The sequence below is a fragment of the Eumetopias jubatus genome, unplaced genomic scaffold (assembly GCF_037043125.1).
Source record: "Eumetopias jubatus isolate StellerSeaLion01/CBP00866 unplaced genomic scaffold, mEumJub1_p1.0 scaffold_10, whole genome shotgun sequence".
NCBI lineage: Eukaryota > Metazoa > Chordata > Mammalia > Carnivora > Otariidae > Eumetopias > Eumetopias jubatus.
In genome coordinates this window covers 10311891-10331009 of record NW_028274816.1, presented here as the reverse complement: position 1 = coordinate 10331009, position 19119 = coordinate 10311891, and the positions used below count along the sequence as shown (strand labels likewise).

General features: G+C 41.6%; 1 protein-coding gene across 3 annotated transcripts in view; it reads right to left on the bottom strand.

The window, feature by feature from the left end:
* The window catches only part of FTO (FTO alpha-ketoglutarate dependent dioxygenase), a 372292-nt gene that overhangs the window by 185356 nt on the left and 167817 nt on the right, over window positions 1-19119 (bottom strand). For all 3 annotated transcript variants that reach the window (XM_028093842.2, XM_028093856.2, XM_028093848.2), the window contains exon 7: window positions 14072-14191. In XM_028093842.2, the coding sequence (XP_027949643.1) occupies window positions 14072-14191 (120 nt within the window). The remainder of the gene's footprint in view (window positions 1-14071; window positions 14192-19119) is intronic.

The window sequence follows — 19119 nt, the reverse complement described above, 5'->3', positions numbered from 1 at the left end:
ACTCCTTGCTAGAGAACCTCTACTTCTATCAGAAATCTTTAGTTGCAAGTAACAGAATGGAGCTTTTGCTTAGATTCTGGTGATTAAGGGAGCAGACTCTGAAGCCAGACTGCCTCTGCTAACACAAACCCCAGCTCTGTCACTCACTACTTCTGTGACCTTGGCAAAGTCACTTAATCTCTCTGAGACTCAGTCTCCTCATCTGCAAAGCAGGAAGGAGAAAAATGCAAATGAAAACTGCAAGACACCAGTCTTTACCAGTCACGGCTGCAAAATATCTGTTAATATACTGCACTGGTGAGGAAGTAGGGAAAACAAGCCCTCTATCACATGAACTCTACACATATATACATATACCCATATACATAAATATGCGTGCGTGCGTGCGTGCACATGCCCACACACCCAGACACGCACGTACGAAGTCTGCTCCAAACTCTGTGGAAGGCAATTTGACTGTCCCTCTTCAAACTAAAAATACACATACCCTTTGATCCAGCAATTCTGCTATTGGATACTACCATAGATGGTAAACGTGAAAATCTTATGTATCACAATATGCATTTCAACATTATTTGTGAAAGCAGAAGACTGAAGACAGTAGGGGACTGGTTAAATTATGAAACCGCACAATGAAAAACCAGGCAGTCGTTTAAAAGAATGTACAAACATGGAAAGACCTCTGAGCAGAGCGTTATTCATTTGAGAAACAACACATAAAGGTTTGTCAGTATACAGAACATCTCTGGAAAGGTACAGAAAACACTGTGAAGGGTGCTGGGCTCCAGGGAAGGGAAAAGGGTGGCTGGGGGAAGGCGTGGGGAGAAAGACTGACTCTGCACTATTCACATGCTTCCTGTACTTGTCGAATTCTACACCATGTACAGGCGTCAGCCAACAGTCCTAAGACAGCTCACCACATGCTGATGAGGTAGCCAGACTAAGTCAATGCACCTCTCTACCTGGAGCCACTGTAGAAAGTGGGTCCACGATGCAACATCCAGATGCTGTTAGAGAAGAAAAAACAGATGCTGGCCAGGCAAAAACAGTATGTCTACCTCGATAGGAAATAGCCGAATTTTGATCTGCCGGGCCCGAACACAGGGCAGAGAGAAGGGTCCAGAGCAACATTCATGTCATTATATTTTGCTCCTTGCATCCAGTTGAAAGTTGGTAGAAGCGTTAGAGAAGAGAAGGCACAGCCACTGGGAGACTTGGGAATGGTGGCCAACGCTCAACTGGGAATGGGGAAATCTGGGCTCTAGGTCCACTAGCATTCGGCTCTGTTGCCCCCAGACAGGCCTCTGTACCTTCTGGGCCCTTCCTTTTCCAAAAGGAAGAGAAAGGGATGCTCGTCTCTCGGCTCTGCAAGATTATCTCGCACACTGCAAGATTCCACGGCAGCTGGGCCCCAGCTTGTCCAAGCCTTGCAGTGTGAGCACCCCAGTAGAGTTGGTACATAAAAAGCATGGGGCAAAGGTTCCAGGCCTTGAAAGAAATGAAGCAATGACAAATCGCTGCTAGTGGTTTCTTTTGGTATTGTGAGGGAGAAAGAGACACCAAGAGATATCAAGAAGATAGCATTTTAAAAAAAGCACGAAGCCCACTGGGTTCTCTAGGGGAAGCGTCACTTGCGTGTGGCTTTCAGAAGGCTCTCTAGTAAAATGAAACAGCAGTCCCATAGTTTTGTTCCTTCATCTCACCAATATGTACGGAGAGACGGGGACCTCTAAATTCGCTCCAGACCTTAGATTCCTGAGCAGAATCAAAGCTAAGACAATCCCACACAAGCCCCCGTCTGAAGAACAAAGTCACAGAGTTATCAGTCACTCAAGAATTAACGCCTCGTGCCTTAAAAAGTAATAAAACCCGTCACTGGGAAATTGTAACATCACATATGAGGAAAAGAAGGCGAATCTAGCAGAAATGGATCCATCAAGGTGGGAGAGCCCAGAGTGAACCACCACCATTTACACTGCGAACGGGGACTCAGTTTTTCAAGTGGTGTGACTGACAAGCCAAAACGTGCCAGCAAACACAGGGCAGCATGGGGTGTGCAAGCACGAACGGGGAGCTATCAGCCAAAGGAAGGGGGGGGCTTCTGCGTGGGAAAGAAACCACTCGATTTCAGCAGTGGAAATGACAGATTACCACACCCGCTATCCTGAACCCAATCAAATAACTCATGAATGACACGTTGGCTGTATTTCAAAAGACTTTTATGCAAGTACTTAAGTCCTCAAAACTGTCGCCTGTCCAAGAGGCGGTGGAGATGTCGACTCCTCCGGACCTCAATTCCCATATCAAAAAAGTAAAATAAAATGAGAGAGACCTAAACGAGGAAGAGCATCAGAAATGGCTCACACAGGGGAAGACCTGCCTCTGACCAAAATTCAAAATTATTAGGCTGATACTCAATTTGTGAGGAAAAAAAAAAAAAGACCTTGGCAGGAAAATACATCAACTCGTTTATAGTTCCTTCCGCAAATGTACAGTATTGCTTATTTGCCGTATTCGGGATGCAGATAGGTCTTGAAATTTGGACAAATAATAGAATTTTGACTTCTTTCCCCTTTGCCAATGCAAGATCATAAGATAGATTTCATTTTCTTTTTAGCTGCCCATGATTAGCACTTGGCTTTCCACGACTGTTTGAGGAAGGCAGTCATTAAGGGGTGAAAGCACTGTACCTTGCAAAGAAATGCATTAGAAAAGGCTCCTTGCTAATCTCCCTAATCTTATCTCTCACTACTGGACCCACACAAACCACACTCCATCCAGTCTAATCAAGTTTGTGAGCAGATTTTGTGTTTTCCCACCATGATGTCTCTGCTTCTAGCATCTCTGAATATCCTCCACCCATCACCATCTATCAAAATCCGCTGTATTCCCAAAGGCCTATGTCAGAATCCACTCTCCCCTTTGATTTTTCTTCCTCTGAATTACTTACTGCCTTGTGCCTTATCAACCTGGGAGACAGAAGGCCTGGCTTTTTGTAGGACTTCACACTTATCTGCACAAAGTAGAGCAGATGAATGAGGAAATGACTAGAATGAAGAATGAATATTTCTTTTTTGATGCTACTCTATTAAAATAGGTTGCAAATATCATTATGGTCCCAATTTTTTTTAAGGTACATTCCATCAAAAGATCTCAGTGTGGAAGAACAAAAAAAATGCAAAAGGTGTTAATGTTTCAGATTTAAAAGACAGAAACTAAGCGTCTTAACACAAGAGCCTTTTTTATGAGACTATTCTATTCAATTTCCAGGCTTTGCAGACCACTCAGTAAGGAGGTCAGTTTCTTTCAGAGCCCTTATTTGCTGCCCCCTCCTCCCTGTAATGGAATCAAGACTATTCCAATCTAGACAGAAAACAACACTGCCTAGCTAACTAAACTAACTGAGCCAGATTCTTTTTCCCAGCAAAGGAAAAAAAATATTTTAGAGATAGACCCTGAGAACCCCAGCAGGCCACCTTGTGCTCCTTATGCCTGGCTAGGAGGACACCATATATATTCACTCTGTCTCAAGACAAAAGAGAGATGGAACATTCCAGAACAACCAGTCAGAAGACCTTGGGGTCAGCAGCGAACACCACTGATTTCTCTCCTTCTTCCTTAACAAACATAGGGGAAAGGAGTGGGGAATCTTCAGCCTCCAGTGACATGCACACCGAAACCCTTGGTAAGGCCTGGATCCCCCACCACTTCACCCAAGGAGCCAGGGCTGCCTCGTGGACTCAACTCAGCCATAGCAGTTCTGCTGCTTGTAAAATTACAACCAAACTTTTCCCTTTGTTCTAACAAAAGACTTCCTGTGAGAAAGCAGTAATCCTTTAAAGCTTTCCAGCCCAGAGGTCTCTCCTGGTTTGTATTGCCCCAGCCCCAGCCCCCAGAGGAAAAGCTCAATCACATCACAAGGCATTTCTTGGTTCCAAGCTGTACTGGGGCTCAAGGACTCCTGGTGAGGAAGGAAAACTGGTCATCTGAACATCCTTTCCTAGGATCTGTCTGAAGTGTAGACAAGCAGCAAAGATGAATATTAATATGCCTTCCATCATCAAAAGCTATTGCATACCCAAAGGATGATAAATATTTTAATCAGTTTTCAGCTTGTCTAGCGGAAGTCAGTTTACTCCTCAGAGATTTCCCTCGTTCTGTGCCCAAAACCTGTCCAGTGTACACTGCTTTCCCTATATAACTTTCGGAAATTAGTAATAAAAAGTCCAAGCTTTGTTGGGGAACTCATTTAATTTTTTGACAATTTTACTCTACCAAGTTTTCCAAGAACAGGAAAATCTAAAATACAAAGAATGCCAACAGATGAGACGAAACACCACGATTCTAAGTTTTAGCAGCACTGCTGCTAATAAGCTACTTACAGCTCCCATTTAAAAAATTTTTTTCATATTTGCATAAGTTGTTTGCCAGTGACTGCTCAATCTTCTCAGGGTAAATGCCAAAGGCATAAAACAGGACCTTTGCAGGCATCCTTTGTGCTCTCAATATTATTTTTTTTAAATGTTAAAGGTGTTTGGGGGTATTGTTTGGGAGGGTTACGTTTGCTTAAAAATGAAACTAACCCCACAATATTCCTGTTAAGCAGGACCTGACATTTTAGGGAAATGTACAGAGTTAAAAAGAATTTATTAAAGGCCATGCTGTTTAACGTGGGTGGGAGGAAATGGCTGGACCGGAACGCTGACCTCACATCGATTTGTTTCTTCAACAAGTGTCAGGTACCTACTGTTCGAGGAGCTGGGGAAATTACAAGGAAGGAGACAAAGTCCGGCTCTCATAGGGATTATATTATGTAGAGGCAGACAATAAACGAGGATCATGGCAGATGGTGGAGAGCAATAGGAAGCAAAGTAGAACAGGGCAAGGCACTCTCTATCATAAGAAACCCTCTCCAAGGAGTGACATGAGCAGAGAGACCTGAATGAGATGAGGGACTGAGTCATGCAAATTAACAGAGGGAAGAATATTCTAGATGGCGGCAACAACAAATGCAAAGGCCATGATGCAGGAGGAGGCTGGGGCATGTTCTAAGGACAGTAGGAGGGTGAGTGGGGGGCTGGAAGGGAGGAGAAATAATGTTCGGGGGGGAGCAGACCCTGTAGTGCTCTAGGTTCGTTGAGAGGAAGTGGGATGTCTGCATGTGATGATAAGTTTGGGCTGGGGAGTGAAATACCAGACTTATATTTTAAAGGAACACTCTCTAGGGACGCCTGGGTGGCTCTGTCGGTTAAGCATCTGCCTTGGGCTCAAGTCCTGATCCCAGGGTCCTGGGATTGAGTCCCACACTGGGCTCCCTGCTCAGGGGAGAGTCTGCTTCTCCCTTTGCCTGTCGCTCCCCCCGCTGTGCACGCACTCTCTCTCTCTCTGACAAATGAATAAAATCTTTTTAAAAAATAAAGGAACACTATCACAGGGATGGACGCAGGGTGGTAGAAGCAGGGAGGCTATATGAACAAATGATGGTGGTTCTTACCAAAGTGGTAGCACAGGGGGTGGTGAAGGGTGGCCAGATCATGAATATTTTAAAAACAGAGTTAACAGGATTCACTGATAAATCAAGAGATAAATCAAGAGAACTCTAAGGTTACAGGTTGAGTAACTGGACAGTGCAAATTACTGAATTGTGTGATCCTGGAGATTATAGGAATCAAGAGTTTGGTTTGAGATATGTTAAATTTGAGATATTACGACTAAATAGCTAAACATGGCCCATCTTGCCCAACCACTATTCAGGTCTCCGAGACATCAGACCCCAGTACCCAGATAACAGAGAATTTATTACAGGCACTGGAATATCCTACCACTTCCATCCATTAAAACATTCACTATTAACTGCATGAAAGGTATATGATGCTAAATAAAATACAAGCCCTCTTGATCCCCCAACATCTGTTAAAGATCTGATGCATTATTCTGGGTATTTCATAATTGCTCATTTAAATTAATAATATTTAAGGAAAGGGATATACATTATCAAGCTACCACCTGTTCCAAGTCTTCATGACCAAAGCAGATATGTCTGAAACAGTAGAAATTAATTTTGAGTATTGCCATAGTACTCCAGATTTTTATTTGAAGGCTAATTCTGTCAGTCAATCAAAAACAGGTTGGAGGTTATCTGAGATTTTTATACATATCAAGGAAAAATTTACAAATGAGATCGTCACAGGTGGTTCCAGATGGGCTGAGGTCAAGTAGAAGAAGTACAAAAAAAGTCAATCATAATTTACGTGTTAGGGGAAAAGATGGTGTTAAAAACATCATCTACAAATGATCACAGAGATACTTTCAGGAATACTGAAAAGGCAACATATCAAGTTTCCCTTAGTTTAAAAAAAGGTCATTCTTTTGCAGATGTCAATGAAAAGAGAGCAGATCATGGTTGTTACCCTTAATGCACAGAAGAGCCAACTTAATGTGTTCCCAGAGCTCTCTGGTAAGTCAGATTTTGGCACTGGGAGCACATTTCTCCACAGAGACATTTTTGCAAAATATGGAGAGATTCCCAGCCCAGCTTCCCAAAGTATTTAGCCCACCGTGGGGTAGAAACATTACCAGAGTAGCACTGGGCTCCAATTCATTGAGTCCCTCTGGCTCCAGGACTGACCCCAGTTCTGGAGAAAGGGAGATGAGAAAAGGGGAGGGACGCCATCACTAAGGGGGACTCAGTCAAATGACCTCTAAGTAAGGGCTCCTAAACTGAGGACTGTCTACACTTCCTTTTAAAATCACTGGTGGTGGGGCGCCTGGGTGTCAACAGGTTAAGTGTCTGCCTTTGGCTCAGGTCATGATCTTAGGATCCTGGGATGGAGCCCCACGTTGGGCTCCACGGTCGGCGGGGAGTTTGTTTCTCCTGCTCTCTCTGCCCCATCCCCTGCTCGTGCTCTCTCTCTCTCTCTCAAATAAATAAGATCCTTAAAAAAATAAAATAAAATCGGGGCACCTGAGTGGCTCAGTCGTTGGGCATCTGCCTTCAACTCAGGTCACAATCCCAGGGTCCTGGCATCAAGCCCAGCATCGGGGTCCCTGCTCAGTGGGAAGCCTGCTTCTCCCTCTCCCACTCCCCCTGCTTGTGTTCCCTCTCTCGCTGTGTGTCTCTCTGTCAAATAAATAAATAAAAATCTTTTAAAAAGTTAAATAAATTAAATAAATTAAAATCACCAGTGCTAGTGCCTGCATGTGTACAGTATTTTATATGTTATGTACTTTTTCATTTGATCATCGTAACAATTTTCTTCAGAAGGTAACAGTTTTAGGGACCATTCATTAACCAACTTGGGGGAAAAAAGATCCTATAATCTTGATAACGTTCCCAACAACTAGCACACATCCTTTGGAGATCTTGTTTTTCTTTCAAAACTGTAGGCCTGACGATTTTTTTAAACATAACTTCATTCTTCTAAACAGAGACTCTTCTAGAATATTTCAAAGGTCTTTCTAAGAAGATAAACGACAGACTAGAGCTGAATTTAATGCCCCACTCCCCACCTCAGCCACCCTCCAAAAGAACTAGAAGAAATAAGGTATAGAATTGTTTGGGGCTGTAACTTTTCCAGGAAAGAATGGAAATTACTGACACCCCAATCTGGCACCTGGGGTTCTGATTCATATCTGAAATGCTATGATGGTTGGCTAGTCAAAGGAATCCAAAAGAAATGCCAGCAGCCAAGGCTGCAAGAGCACCCCCAGGGGAAAGAAGCAGGATCTTCACACCTCTGCATCAATCTGAAATCTGGCGTGGTTACAATTACTTAAAACAACCAAATTTGTCTATTTGAAAAGAAAACAGAACATGTGTGAAACGTGCACATGTGCCTGTGTGTGAGTGTGTGCATGTGTGTGTGTGTGTGTGTATTTAACAAAGGCTAGTAAAATGTAGCTAAAGCCTATGGAATCGAGGCTAAAAGAGAAACTGTGGCTGTTTATTCCAGGTTTTCTCTGCGTGTGCTAACAAGAGTTAAGAGAGATGGCAAGGCTCATACTTGGGAGTTTCCCAGTTTCCGTCACTCTGTCTCGCTGTTCTCGGATTCTTTAGCCTTGTTCCTCTTGTGTGCAGAGCAGAGGCACCTGAACGATCCTCTTAACATTCCTGGGATGTAAAAGGCACATCCTAGTGCTTGGTACCAATAAAACTGAACTCCCATACAGCACATGTAAGGGTTAAAAACAGAAAGTCCTACCCACTGGTTTGCTCTGATATTCCTGGAGATATTGTCACTGGATGTATCCTCAGTAGAATTCTATTCAACACCTCTGTCTTTAAGTACAAAGCTGTAGGCTGTAGCAGCTTTAAGAAACATAAGTATCCCTTTTTTCTGCTGCACAGTATCTGTGTGGGAAATTCTCTAAAGGGGTTTAAGTATTTACCCTGAACACTATCAGACGGTTTCTAAAATTTTCCTTATCCAGTTGCAAAAACACTTCAAAGAGAATCATAAACATAGTCCTTTGTGCTTTCGATGCACATTCTGTTTCTCAAGCTTAAGCCTGAATTCTCTTGGAATTGTAAATTTTTTTCCCCAAAAAGACAGGATACACAATGCTTTTTTTTTTTTTAATTCATTACTAAGTCTGCAGCAACTAAGGGAAAAACTGGAAAACTCGGAGAGAAATCCAGAAGGCAATCAAAAAAGGAATCAAAACCTGTTAGAAATTCATTGCTAAATTACACGTACAATTTCCTCTCAGATATTTTACTCTTAATAGAACAATGTGGCTGTGGGGAACGGCGGTGGGTGGCTGGGGAGGGAGGAGAGTGGAAAGCACCAACCTTCAGTGAACACGTTTAAGATAACAAAAAAGGTGAGCCCAGGATTTTTAGCCACTGTAGCTGAAAAATGACTTTTTTTTCTTTTTTTTCCTCCAAATTTCCAAAGTTAAATATAGAGGTCCCCAAACTCAGTGTCTGTGTAAATAATTTGAATTATTGGATACTTGTGACTGTTTACCTGCCTCCAATCTGTGCTTATCCTGAGCCACTCAGCACTGCACCAATCAAAAACGGGAGAAGGGAACTTAAATTTTAATTTAAAACCACCCAGACATCTCACACCAGATCCTAAATTACTATAATATATTCTGCTCCTTTATCAGTGATGCTACTTCTGAAAAATGAAAGCAAGGATTATGTTTGCAAATATAATTCAGTATATACATTCACACTAAAAGGGGAGATATTTATATATACACCCACATATATTTACACAGACGTATATAAATATGAGTTGGCAACTTCACTATTAACATGGGCAGAAAATTAATAAGTATATCCCTTTCTTTCTCATACCCTCCAAAATCTTTAATCTTATAAGAAAGCTTAAAATGAACTTAGCTAATTGAACTGTAATAGAATAACCAATAATGGGATACCGAGTATATATTTCAGTGTATGAAAAAGCAGCCTTGTTCCTCTGTTCAGCTACAAAGAATTTAATCTAAAGCATTGTGATGATAGCTTCATTAATCTCTCCAAAAACAAACAAACTGCTCCTCGGCTCAGTCACTGCCCAGGACTGTGTAACCTATACTAGGAAAGGCTCCACCAGACAGCCGTGGACAGGCTCCTGGCATGAGCTCTCCCAGATGATTTACACAGGCCAAAATGACAAGGAAAAACGCATGACTCATCTCGAAATTAAACTATTATAACGAACTTGTAAAGGACAACCTTTACATTCATAAGTACCTTTCTCTCTTAAAACTTTTAACAACAAGAAACTGGTAACAGAATTAAATAAAACACCTACTCGTTTTCCAGGTCTCTCTGCTCTCCTGTGCCAAATTTTAACATAAATGGGTAGAATTTAATGCAGCCTATCGCTTACCTAACATAATTATATATTGTGTTTTACATGGTTTCAAAACGGATACATTAAAATGATCCTGTCTTGGCTCCTTCCCACCAAAGTCAATAAAGGTTATGAAGGCCAACTGCCATATTAAACGCACTGCTATCCCAGCACGAAGAACTCTCAAGACAGGAAATGCAATTCAAAACATTCAAAATGATCAGGATTCTACTCTTTTCTTCTAAAAGAAAGAAGCACTAAAAAAAAAAAAGAAGAAGAAGAAATTTCTCTCTAGTATATCAATCATCAGTACTTCTGAAAATGTTTACTCTGGAAATTATTCTAGAATATTTCCATTGGATTATACTAAATTGACCTTTTGTTTTTTAAGGTCAAAGGGAAATGAATAAATGTCATCAATTTAGAGGACATCACACCTAGCATTCTTTCTCATATCATTGTGAATTTGATGGTGTTAAAACGTTTTTATAGGTAAAATAAATGTCAGTTTTGCAAAGTGCGATACCAGACCCTGAGAGACAAATGGCCTATCCATTGAATCTCTGGCTACAGCAAGACTTCCTCACCTCACAGGAGACTTTGGCTTTTCATATTTCTCTTCGCCCAGAAAGCAAAGCTTGTACAGTTTCTTTCAAATGGTAACTCTCTCTTATCCTGAAGAGTCACCTCATAACACACTAATCTTGGTTGTGAGGTGGTGGGTTGGTTTAAGAAAATAAAATAAAATACAAATATCTGAATAGCGTTCCAGGGTTATAATAATACCATCCTGAACAGGGAGCAAAGATGAGAAGAAAAGGTAAGCCTAAATTCTTAGGTTATACGAAAGGGTTGTGCTGCTTTGGGCTTAATGGCTCATAAATTCATGAGGTAATATTCAGGGAAAATGTGATATTTTATCAGAATGTCATTCAAATATAAGGTTTAACATTTACATCACAAGAGCAAGCACAAAGTAAAACTATCCTGGGGGGGGGCGGGGAGAAGTGGCGAGAATAAACAATGTGTTAAAAACAGTGCTTGCTGGAACAGAGAATGGGAAGCAGAGGCTAGGGGAGTTTTAGACGCAGTGGACTAAACGTTCTGAAATATGTGACTGGTTATGACATGTGAAGAAGCAATTACCATTAAGGGAAGAAATGCGATTGCAAAGCTCATTTTCCATTCTTCTGTATCCAACCCGAGACTACACCTTCCAACCACAAAGTGGTGGAAAAAAAAAAAAAGGAACACCGAGACAGAGAGAAATCACACCACCAGTCTCTTCCCTGATACAAGGGCCGTCAGAGGTTGCTTTACTCATAAGCAAAAGGTGAAAAGTAATGTACATACTGCCTGAGGTTTTTTTGTTTTGTTTTGTTTTGTTTTGTTTTCACCAAAAGAGATCGATACTATGGTGCAGAACGGACGAAATACGTTAATTACAGAAGTCTTTCCACAACACACACATGATTTTACAATTAAAAAAAAAAAGCACAGAGATAAAGAAGAATCATTTGTCTAAAAGGATAATACTTTTGAGTAATATATTCCCTGGAAGCAAAGTATGTTCAGAAATGCTGTTCAGATTAGTCTAATTCTACAGAATCCAAATGTGCACCAAACACTGCACTTTTTATGTTAAATTGCTGTTGAATTTGTTAACCCACAACTGATTTCCTGTGTTATGGAATCTTGGAGATTACAGCTAACTTGAAGCAACAGGGATAATTCTTGACAGTTAATGGTACGTTTGTACGCATTTTCCTCAAAGGCCAGCATCTTGAAGCCTCAAACTGGTAGCTCAACATTGCCCCCTACTGCTTGCAACTGAGAACATGGAAGGTGGGCTGGTACAAAGCAGGAATTCTAGGCGCCCAGTACCAGCACCGCCCCCCCAGTACACAAATACCAGACGGCACTGCACTAACAGAGCCACAGAACCATAGACTTTACTTTCCCAAATGATCATTATCTTCTGTCTCTTCCAATAGCAAAAATAAACTATTATGAATTTGTTAAAGGTCATTTAAAGAGGCTTGAAGCCATGCTTAAATTTAATTTGGAAGCATCATCCCTTTTATCTTGGCCCAAACCTTCACTCAGCTGATAATGATCACCCTGAGGCTGGCTGAGGAGAGACACTGGGGCCATTGATTTCACTCAGAACACTCAGTAATGCCACACCAACTGCAAGGAAACTCGCTCTGGAGCCCTCCCAAGATTGTTCTTCTTGGTATTTTTTGCACAAGAGTCATAAAGTAAACAGAAGATATTCCAACTAACTAATGTGCCATGTCCCGATTAAAAAAAAGAAAATTATAACTAAAGCTTTTACATGAATTCATAATGAATGTAATCAGTAAGTTCCCAACACCAAACACTACTCTTCAGAAGAAGAAAAAACAAAACAAAACCTTGAACAAAAGCAATGCAAAGAATTTTTTTTGAACAAAATCAATGAGTTCCTTTCTTATTTATTTGCCAATTCAAATTTTCTAATCTGCGGAGTTGTCAAATTACAATCCCAAAGTCAACCTGATGTCTTAAGAGTCAAAGTCTGGCAAATAAAGAGGTTCTTCTAACTCATATGTAAATGGACAAAACCAGAATAACACAGTAAAAAATTCCCTGAAACTGAAGCTGCCTTTATATATACATCCCATAAAAATGGAGCATACACCACACAGCCTAATTTTAGGAACAGAACTAAGGAGATTAAGGCATGGACTTTTCATTACCTCCAACTCAGTTTTACAATGCTCAGTTTTACACTGAGACTCAGGTCTTTGGAGGAACCCATTTTTGTGATACTGTTAGTACAATAAAAGGAGGATTATAACATTCCTTCCTCAGACATATATCCATGAAAAGGCATGATTTAAAGATCTGAGGAGATGTCTGGAAAGCAAGGACTTCCGGATTCTGATGTAGACTTTCAAACTAAGACCCCTTCAGGGTTGTGACTTGATATTTTCATTATTATAAAATAGGGGTGAGCACCAGCTACACATTTTTGCAGACCAGTTCACTGTTTCCAGTACATTTCCAAGTCTGGGCAGTGGTACTACCTCTAGAGTTGGGCAGGCTTTTATCACTTTTCCACTACGTTCCCAAGTCAATGGTTTGGAGGCAGGACAGTGAGGCAGTGAAGGGCATGACCCTAGAGCCAGCCTTCCTGAGTTCAAATCCCAGGTCCCCCACTTCAAGGGCTGTATGATCTTGAGGAAGACCTTTTGTGGTTCAGTCTCCTGATTTATGAAATAGAGAACCATCATACCTACTTCATGGGGTTGTCATAAAAGTTAAATAAGTTATATATAAAACATTCGGAATAGTGCCTCGTAATTCATAAGTATCACATAAGAGTCTGCTATTATTACTAGTATTTAAATTAAGACAATTCAAAACTTGCAAGTGGCCTCAACTCTCCCTCCAGCCACACTTCCGACTACATCCCCTGACTCCTTGCTCCAGGGCACGCTGTCCTTCCCCACCTGCCATCCTGTTAGTACACTTCCTGGAGCCTGATGTTCCTCTCCAAATGCCCTATCTGACCCTACTCCTCCCCATTCAAAGTCCCCAAAAGCCACATCTGCTGTTTCACAACAGTCCGGGTCCAGTGCTCTGAAGTTAATACTCCCTCCTCTGGACCGTGATTTTTTTTTTTTTTTTTTAATCTCTATTACAGGCTTTCATTTTAGCTAATGTAACACCTGGCTACATTCATGTCTCTCTCCTTGTTAAACTGAACGTCGTGGTTAAGAGCACAAGCCACACGACCAGACAGCCTGGGTCCCCATCTTGCTCAGCCACTTGCTCTCTGACCTTGGGGGCAAGGCACTTAATTTCTCAATGTCTCAGTTTTCACATCTATAAATTAAGATTCATAAGAGTTTCTACACTTCATAGGGCTGTTGTATGAATTTCAGAAGTTAATCCGGGGAAAACCCTTAGAACGGTGCCTGGTGAGTCTGAAAGGGCAAATGAATTTTAAATCTTCTTGCTGCACTGCTGTTCCCTCCACGTCACTTCCTAGCATGTGTCCAACATGGTGCCTTGTATGTTGGAAATACTCGATAAAACACTCACTGAACTAAACTGAGCTTGTACAGACAAAATTGGGGCTGTTCCTTACCAAGAGTTACCTGACTTAATAGTTTAGAATAATGAATTATGTATTTCCCTATGCAAATTAGGCAGCAGAGGAGTCACAGAGCAGAGCATCCCAGAAAATATGGTCCCGGACCTCATGTACTTACCACGCCTTCCATCTTCTTCCACAGTCCTTCCAGTTGAGTCATGGGTTGACACCACCAATCAGTGCACTTTCTGTATCGATTGCCTTGAAACCAATACTGTCGCAGCCACTCGAACTCGACCTGGGGACCATAAGGAGAAGGCAGTTGTTATAATGCCCTCGTGAGGGACAGTCAAGGACAATAAGGTCGTCACTCGATTCTCCTCCAGTCACTTAATTGCCACAGGGTGAGAAAAGGTGAGAAAAGCTCAGCCTAACCAGTTTTCAATAGAACTTGGAGTCTCCAGAGCATCTCTGCAAAGCCAAGAAAAGAGCAGTCTTAAAACAGGTCTTCTTAGCGAGAAAACCTAGCTTAGGGTGGGGAAGGGTTTTCCATCACGTTTATTAGTCATACGTGAGGAAACTCTATGTTCATCAACAAATCCTGAAAAAAAACTTAATTAATAAAAATAAATTTTACCAAAAAAAGCAAAACAAAACACAAATACTGAGATCCTAAAGTATACAGCAGCCTGCACTCTGTAGGGAAGATATGATCAAAATCAGTTTCTTTTAAACATCTTTATTAAAGACTAGTACTTAGAGCAAAACACAGACACATATTAAGAGATACCAATTTCAAGTTCCTTAAATTTAAAACCAATAAAGAATTTACTATGGGCCAGGAGGGGCTGGTGAGAATCCTAGCCCTTATAACGAAATAATACAAAGTTAATTGTAGGGGTGTGTATTAAAGTTACAGGCATTCAAATTGTTACTTTTCAACTCAGGGCACATGATAACAGGTAGAAAGAGCAGCAAAGACATTAATAATTGCTTTTCCTTCCTATGAACTTACTATGGTTATTATTATGGTTATTATTTGCCGCCTTAGCATTCCTCCTTCTGTTCTAGCAAAACCCCGCTATTCATTTGGTAACTGAGCCCCCCTCCCCAGTCCCAGTCCATGTGGTCTGGGGAGAGCTCCAGCCCCAATACCAGGGGTGGAGTGTGCCACCCAAGTGTCAGCCAATCAGCCCACCACATTTCTCTAGTCACAGAATCGGGTATGGGGGCAATCACCGTATGTTCAATCACAGCAAGTCTGAAGACTGAGAAGATTCAGGAAGAGCATTCCACAACCATTTTGCCACAAATGGGGAAAATGGAGACGACAAAGTAGGAAGCGACTGCAAGATAAAATGATAAAAACCACATGGTGATACCACCTGGCCCTTGATCAAGCTGTTCCTGAAGCCTTTTCTACTTAAGCCAATTCAGGCTGAGTTTTCTGTCCCTTGCAACTGAAACAATCCCAATATATGTAGATGAGAGGCTGAGTAAAGTTTTGGAAGGGTAAGAAACTGTTTTCTATCCACTTCCCATATATTCAAAAACTCATCTTCAACTTGAAAAGAATCAAATTTTATTGTCAAAGTACAAGTCTATTCATCCCCCAAACTCTTTTTACCTCTGCCCTCTAAAGAAGTGTAGAGCTTTCACAGCTTAATGTTGGGTCATCTGACTTTGCTCAGGTAATCGTGTTCCCTACACAGACAAACTATTATAATCTTTACCTGTTACCACAAAGAATTTTTGTGTTTATCCATATTGAACTTTCATGAGGCAAACAAAAGCAACTTGTGAAGATTTAACAATGGTGAAAATGGCTCAAATAACTAACCTGAGAACACCCAGTCATATGAAAGGATTTTAGTTTACATTAACCAAATGTTTGTTTGATATGTAGGACTGATCTCAGTTAAAGCTGTTTAAACAAAAAAAAAAAAAAGAATGTAGACAATATTAAGACAATAGTTGCTGAACCTTATCAGTGGTATTAAGAGACAGTTGTAAACTTGACTGCTCTGAAGGGAGAGCGAATACAAGTGTAGTTCAACTCTGAAGATACAGGTTTAACAACATTATTTATTACAAGATGACTTACTTTTAAGAGATTTTGCATGAAATGTGTTCACGCTACCAGGAACAGCCTATCAGCATGGCATCACGCCCTATGTCAGGGAGAGCTGAAAAGATTTTAAAAGGTTTTCCTATCTTGAGGCCAGTTATTTCCATTGTTGAGGACACTGTGGTATCCCACGAAAGAAAATCGATTATCCTATGTAATTAGCTCATTCACCTATTAGGGTCTAGATTTCAGGAACTTAAAACTCAGAAGGCACTATTTTAATTTTTTTTCGTCCCTAAACTGTGGGGATCAGAAAGGAAAAGTTGCTGGGTGGATGCTGCATAAAAGCTGAAGGATCAGGATTCAGAATAGAAGGGAAGCCTGAATTTCTTCAGGGCTAAAAAATAAAAAATAAAATAAGTAGTAAATAAATCAAAGGCCAACCATAGCAACTGACCAATAAAGTTCTAAGCATGCTAGGAGTAGGGTCTCCATCCCTTTTCCAGGGTATGGTGCCCCCGGGGAGCTCATAACTATCAGAGCAGAAATAAGAGACAAGCCATCAGGAGGGCTGCGGCTGACGTGAGGCCAAGGACACGCCATGGGTGACGCAGATCCCCAAAGATGTGAGCCTCAGGGAGACAACACACAGGAACTCTCTGGAGGTTCTCTCGGACTTCACAATGCTTATGAACCAAACTCCCAGATTTTGGACATGCCCTTAAAGGAAATTCACTATGATACAACCTTTGGTCCAATGCAACACAAAGGTAAGTAATGCCCCCAGGTATTTACCCAAAGCCTACTGACAACCTGGAGGCCTTGCAGGTTCTTGAAGAGCCGACTGAATGATCAGAGAAATATGCAAATATGTCCACAACAGTGTCAGCTTCATAACTGACTCGGAAAACCATCTCTTCAAAGCCTCATAACTAACCTGTACCTGGAACAATCTAAAAGATCTGCCAAGAAACACTTTTCTTCTAAAAGATGTTTAAGAAAAGTCTGAAGGGGAAGAAACCTGCCTACCTGAAACCTTAGGCATTCAACAGTAAAGTTCAAAATCACATTTATGAGCTACTGCATCACCATATATTGTAAATTATTTCCATTCTCTTACGGGTAAAGCAACTGTCACCTACTTTTCTTCTGCCAAGTTAGTGGGCTCTTGGTTTGGCCCCAGCTCAGCTCACGCAGTTCCCTCATGAGATGCGTGAGCAGGCCCACTGGGGTTAATGTCTCACTGTAATAAGTGAAATAAGTTATCTCACTGAGAAAGATGTGAGAGCAGGGAGAGATGCTAATGTCCAGTGTACAAAGAGCCACACTTCAAAGGCCCTTTCAAAGTAACTTTAAAGAAGATGCAGGTTTGACCAGACCCAAACTGTTTTTAAGAAGGAAAACAGAATATTTAAAAACATGCAGCAAGATTCTGCTTCCGACTGGAAAAAAAAAAATCTTTGCTAAGCATCTTAAATTAGGAAAAAATAGCTTAAGGTGTTCAGTTCTACTCCCCAAAGTTCCCAAATCGCTTAGTTAGAAAGCATCTAAGGAAAACAAGCCACTTCTACACCCACATAGCCTGAAAGCCTGCAGCACATAAAACCAAGGGCTTCGTCCTATAATTGGTGCAGCGAAGGCACATGGCTTTTAAGAAAGAGGAAAGCAAACAATAAAGAACCCGAGGGAACTATTATGGACATGTGTGCTATTGCTTAACAACGGAACCCAGTGGAAAGGCAGCATACCAGTGCTCCGTCCCAGGCCAGCATGTATGGCCGAAGAGTAGTATGTGCCGATAGGCCTTGACATACAGAATTCATTCTTTAAGGGGATGGCCTTGAAGAATCAAAGGCTGGGGGGGTGGACAAGATGAGCACGCACGCTATTCAGATTCAAGATCTCTCTCTCCCTTCAACCCTAGACCAGTCTCAAGGGGCTAAGGCTTCTGATATAGCTCTATCCCACTTTGCTAACATATACAATGACCAAAGCAGCCAGTTACTTTTTGAGACTAATGGGTTCAGATGACAATATTCTACTGTTAGATAAACAGGGTGATTGTTACAGACCGCCCCACCGGTTGACGAGAGCAAAACATCTCGGGGCGCCTGGGTGGCTGAGTCGTTAAGCGTCTGCCTTCGGCTCAGGTCATGATCCCAGGGTCCTGGGATCGAGCCCTGCATTGGGCTCCCTGCTCGGCAGGAAGCCCGCTTCTCCCTCTCCCGCTCCCCCTGCTTGTGTTCCCTCTCTCGCTGTGTCTCTCTCTGTCAAATAAATAAATAAAATCTTTAAAAAAAAAAAAAAATCTCAGTCAGAGAAGAAGACCAGAAGGACAGGGGGCAAAAATAGGCCAGGTAAGTATTAAAGAGAACACCCATTCTGCTAGCCTGAATCTTAACATTGCAAAGTTTGTAGAGAAGGAAAAGACTTAGATTTCCAGATTAGAATTTCTTTACTACAAATACGGAGAAAGACATAACTTTGCTACCAAGTCTAATTTCAGTGAGGTCACCAGGCCCATAAATGCTTATGTCTCTCCAAGTTCTAGCTATCAACAATGTCTCTAGCAAGGACAAAGAGGAGAGAAAATGGGACACTTATCAGGCACAATGAAGGAAAGAAAGTCAGTCCTGAGTGCAGCTTATGAGCATCAGAAGTGTTGCTCATAAGGAAGAATTTCTTTGCCTTTGGTTCTAGAGATTATGGCAATGTTTCACAAAGTGTGGAGCAGTTCATAAGATCCTAAATATCTCTTTAAAGACATTAGATGATATTGTGGAAGCAGACACTGTTTCTCCTCTGCTCCAAACCCCTCAGTTGCTCCCCATTTCCCTCTGAGTAAACGGGAAAGTGGTTGTCCTTATAGGGACCTCCAAGGACTGATACGACCTGCTGCCTTCCAGTCCCCTAATACCACCTCTGTGACCTCATGTCCCCTAACTCACAGCCCCACTCCTGCCCTTCAAGTCACAATGGTAGACTGTCCCTTACCTAGTCTGGAAACACCAGGCATTCTCCCACATGACAGATTTTGCGGTGGCTTCTCCCTCTGCCCAAATGCTATTCCCCAGATACCTACATGGCTCACTCCTCAAGTCCTTTAAGCCCCTGCCCGTGGCACATCTTCTCAGTGGGAATGTTTTCTAGCTCTCTCA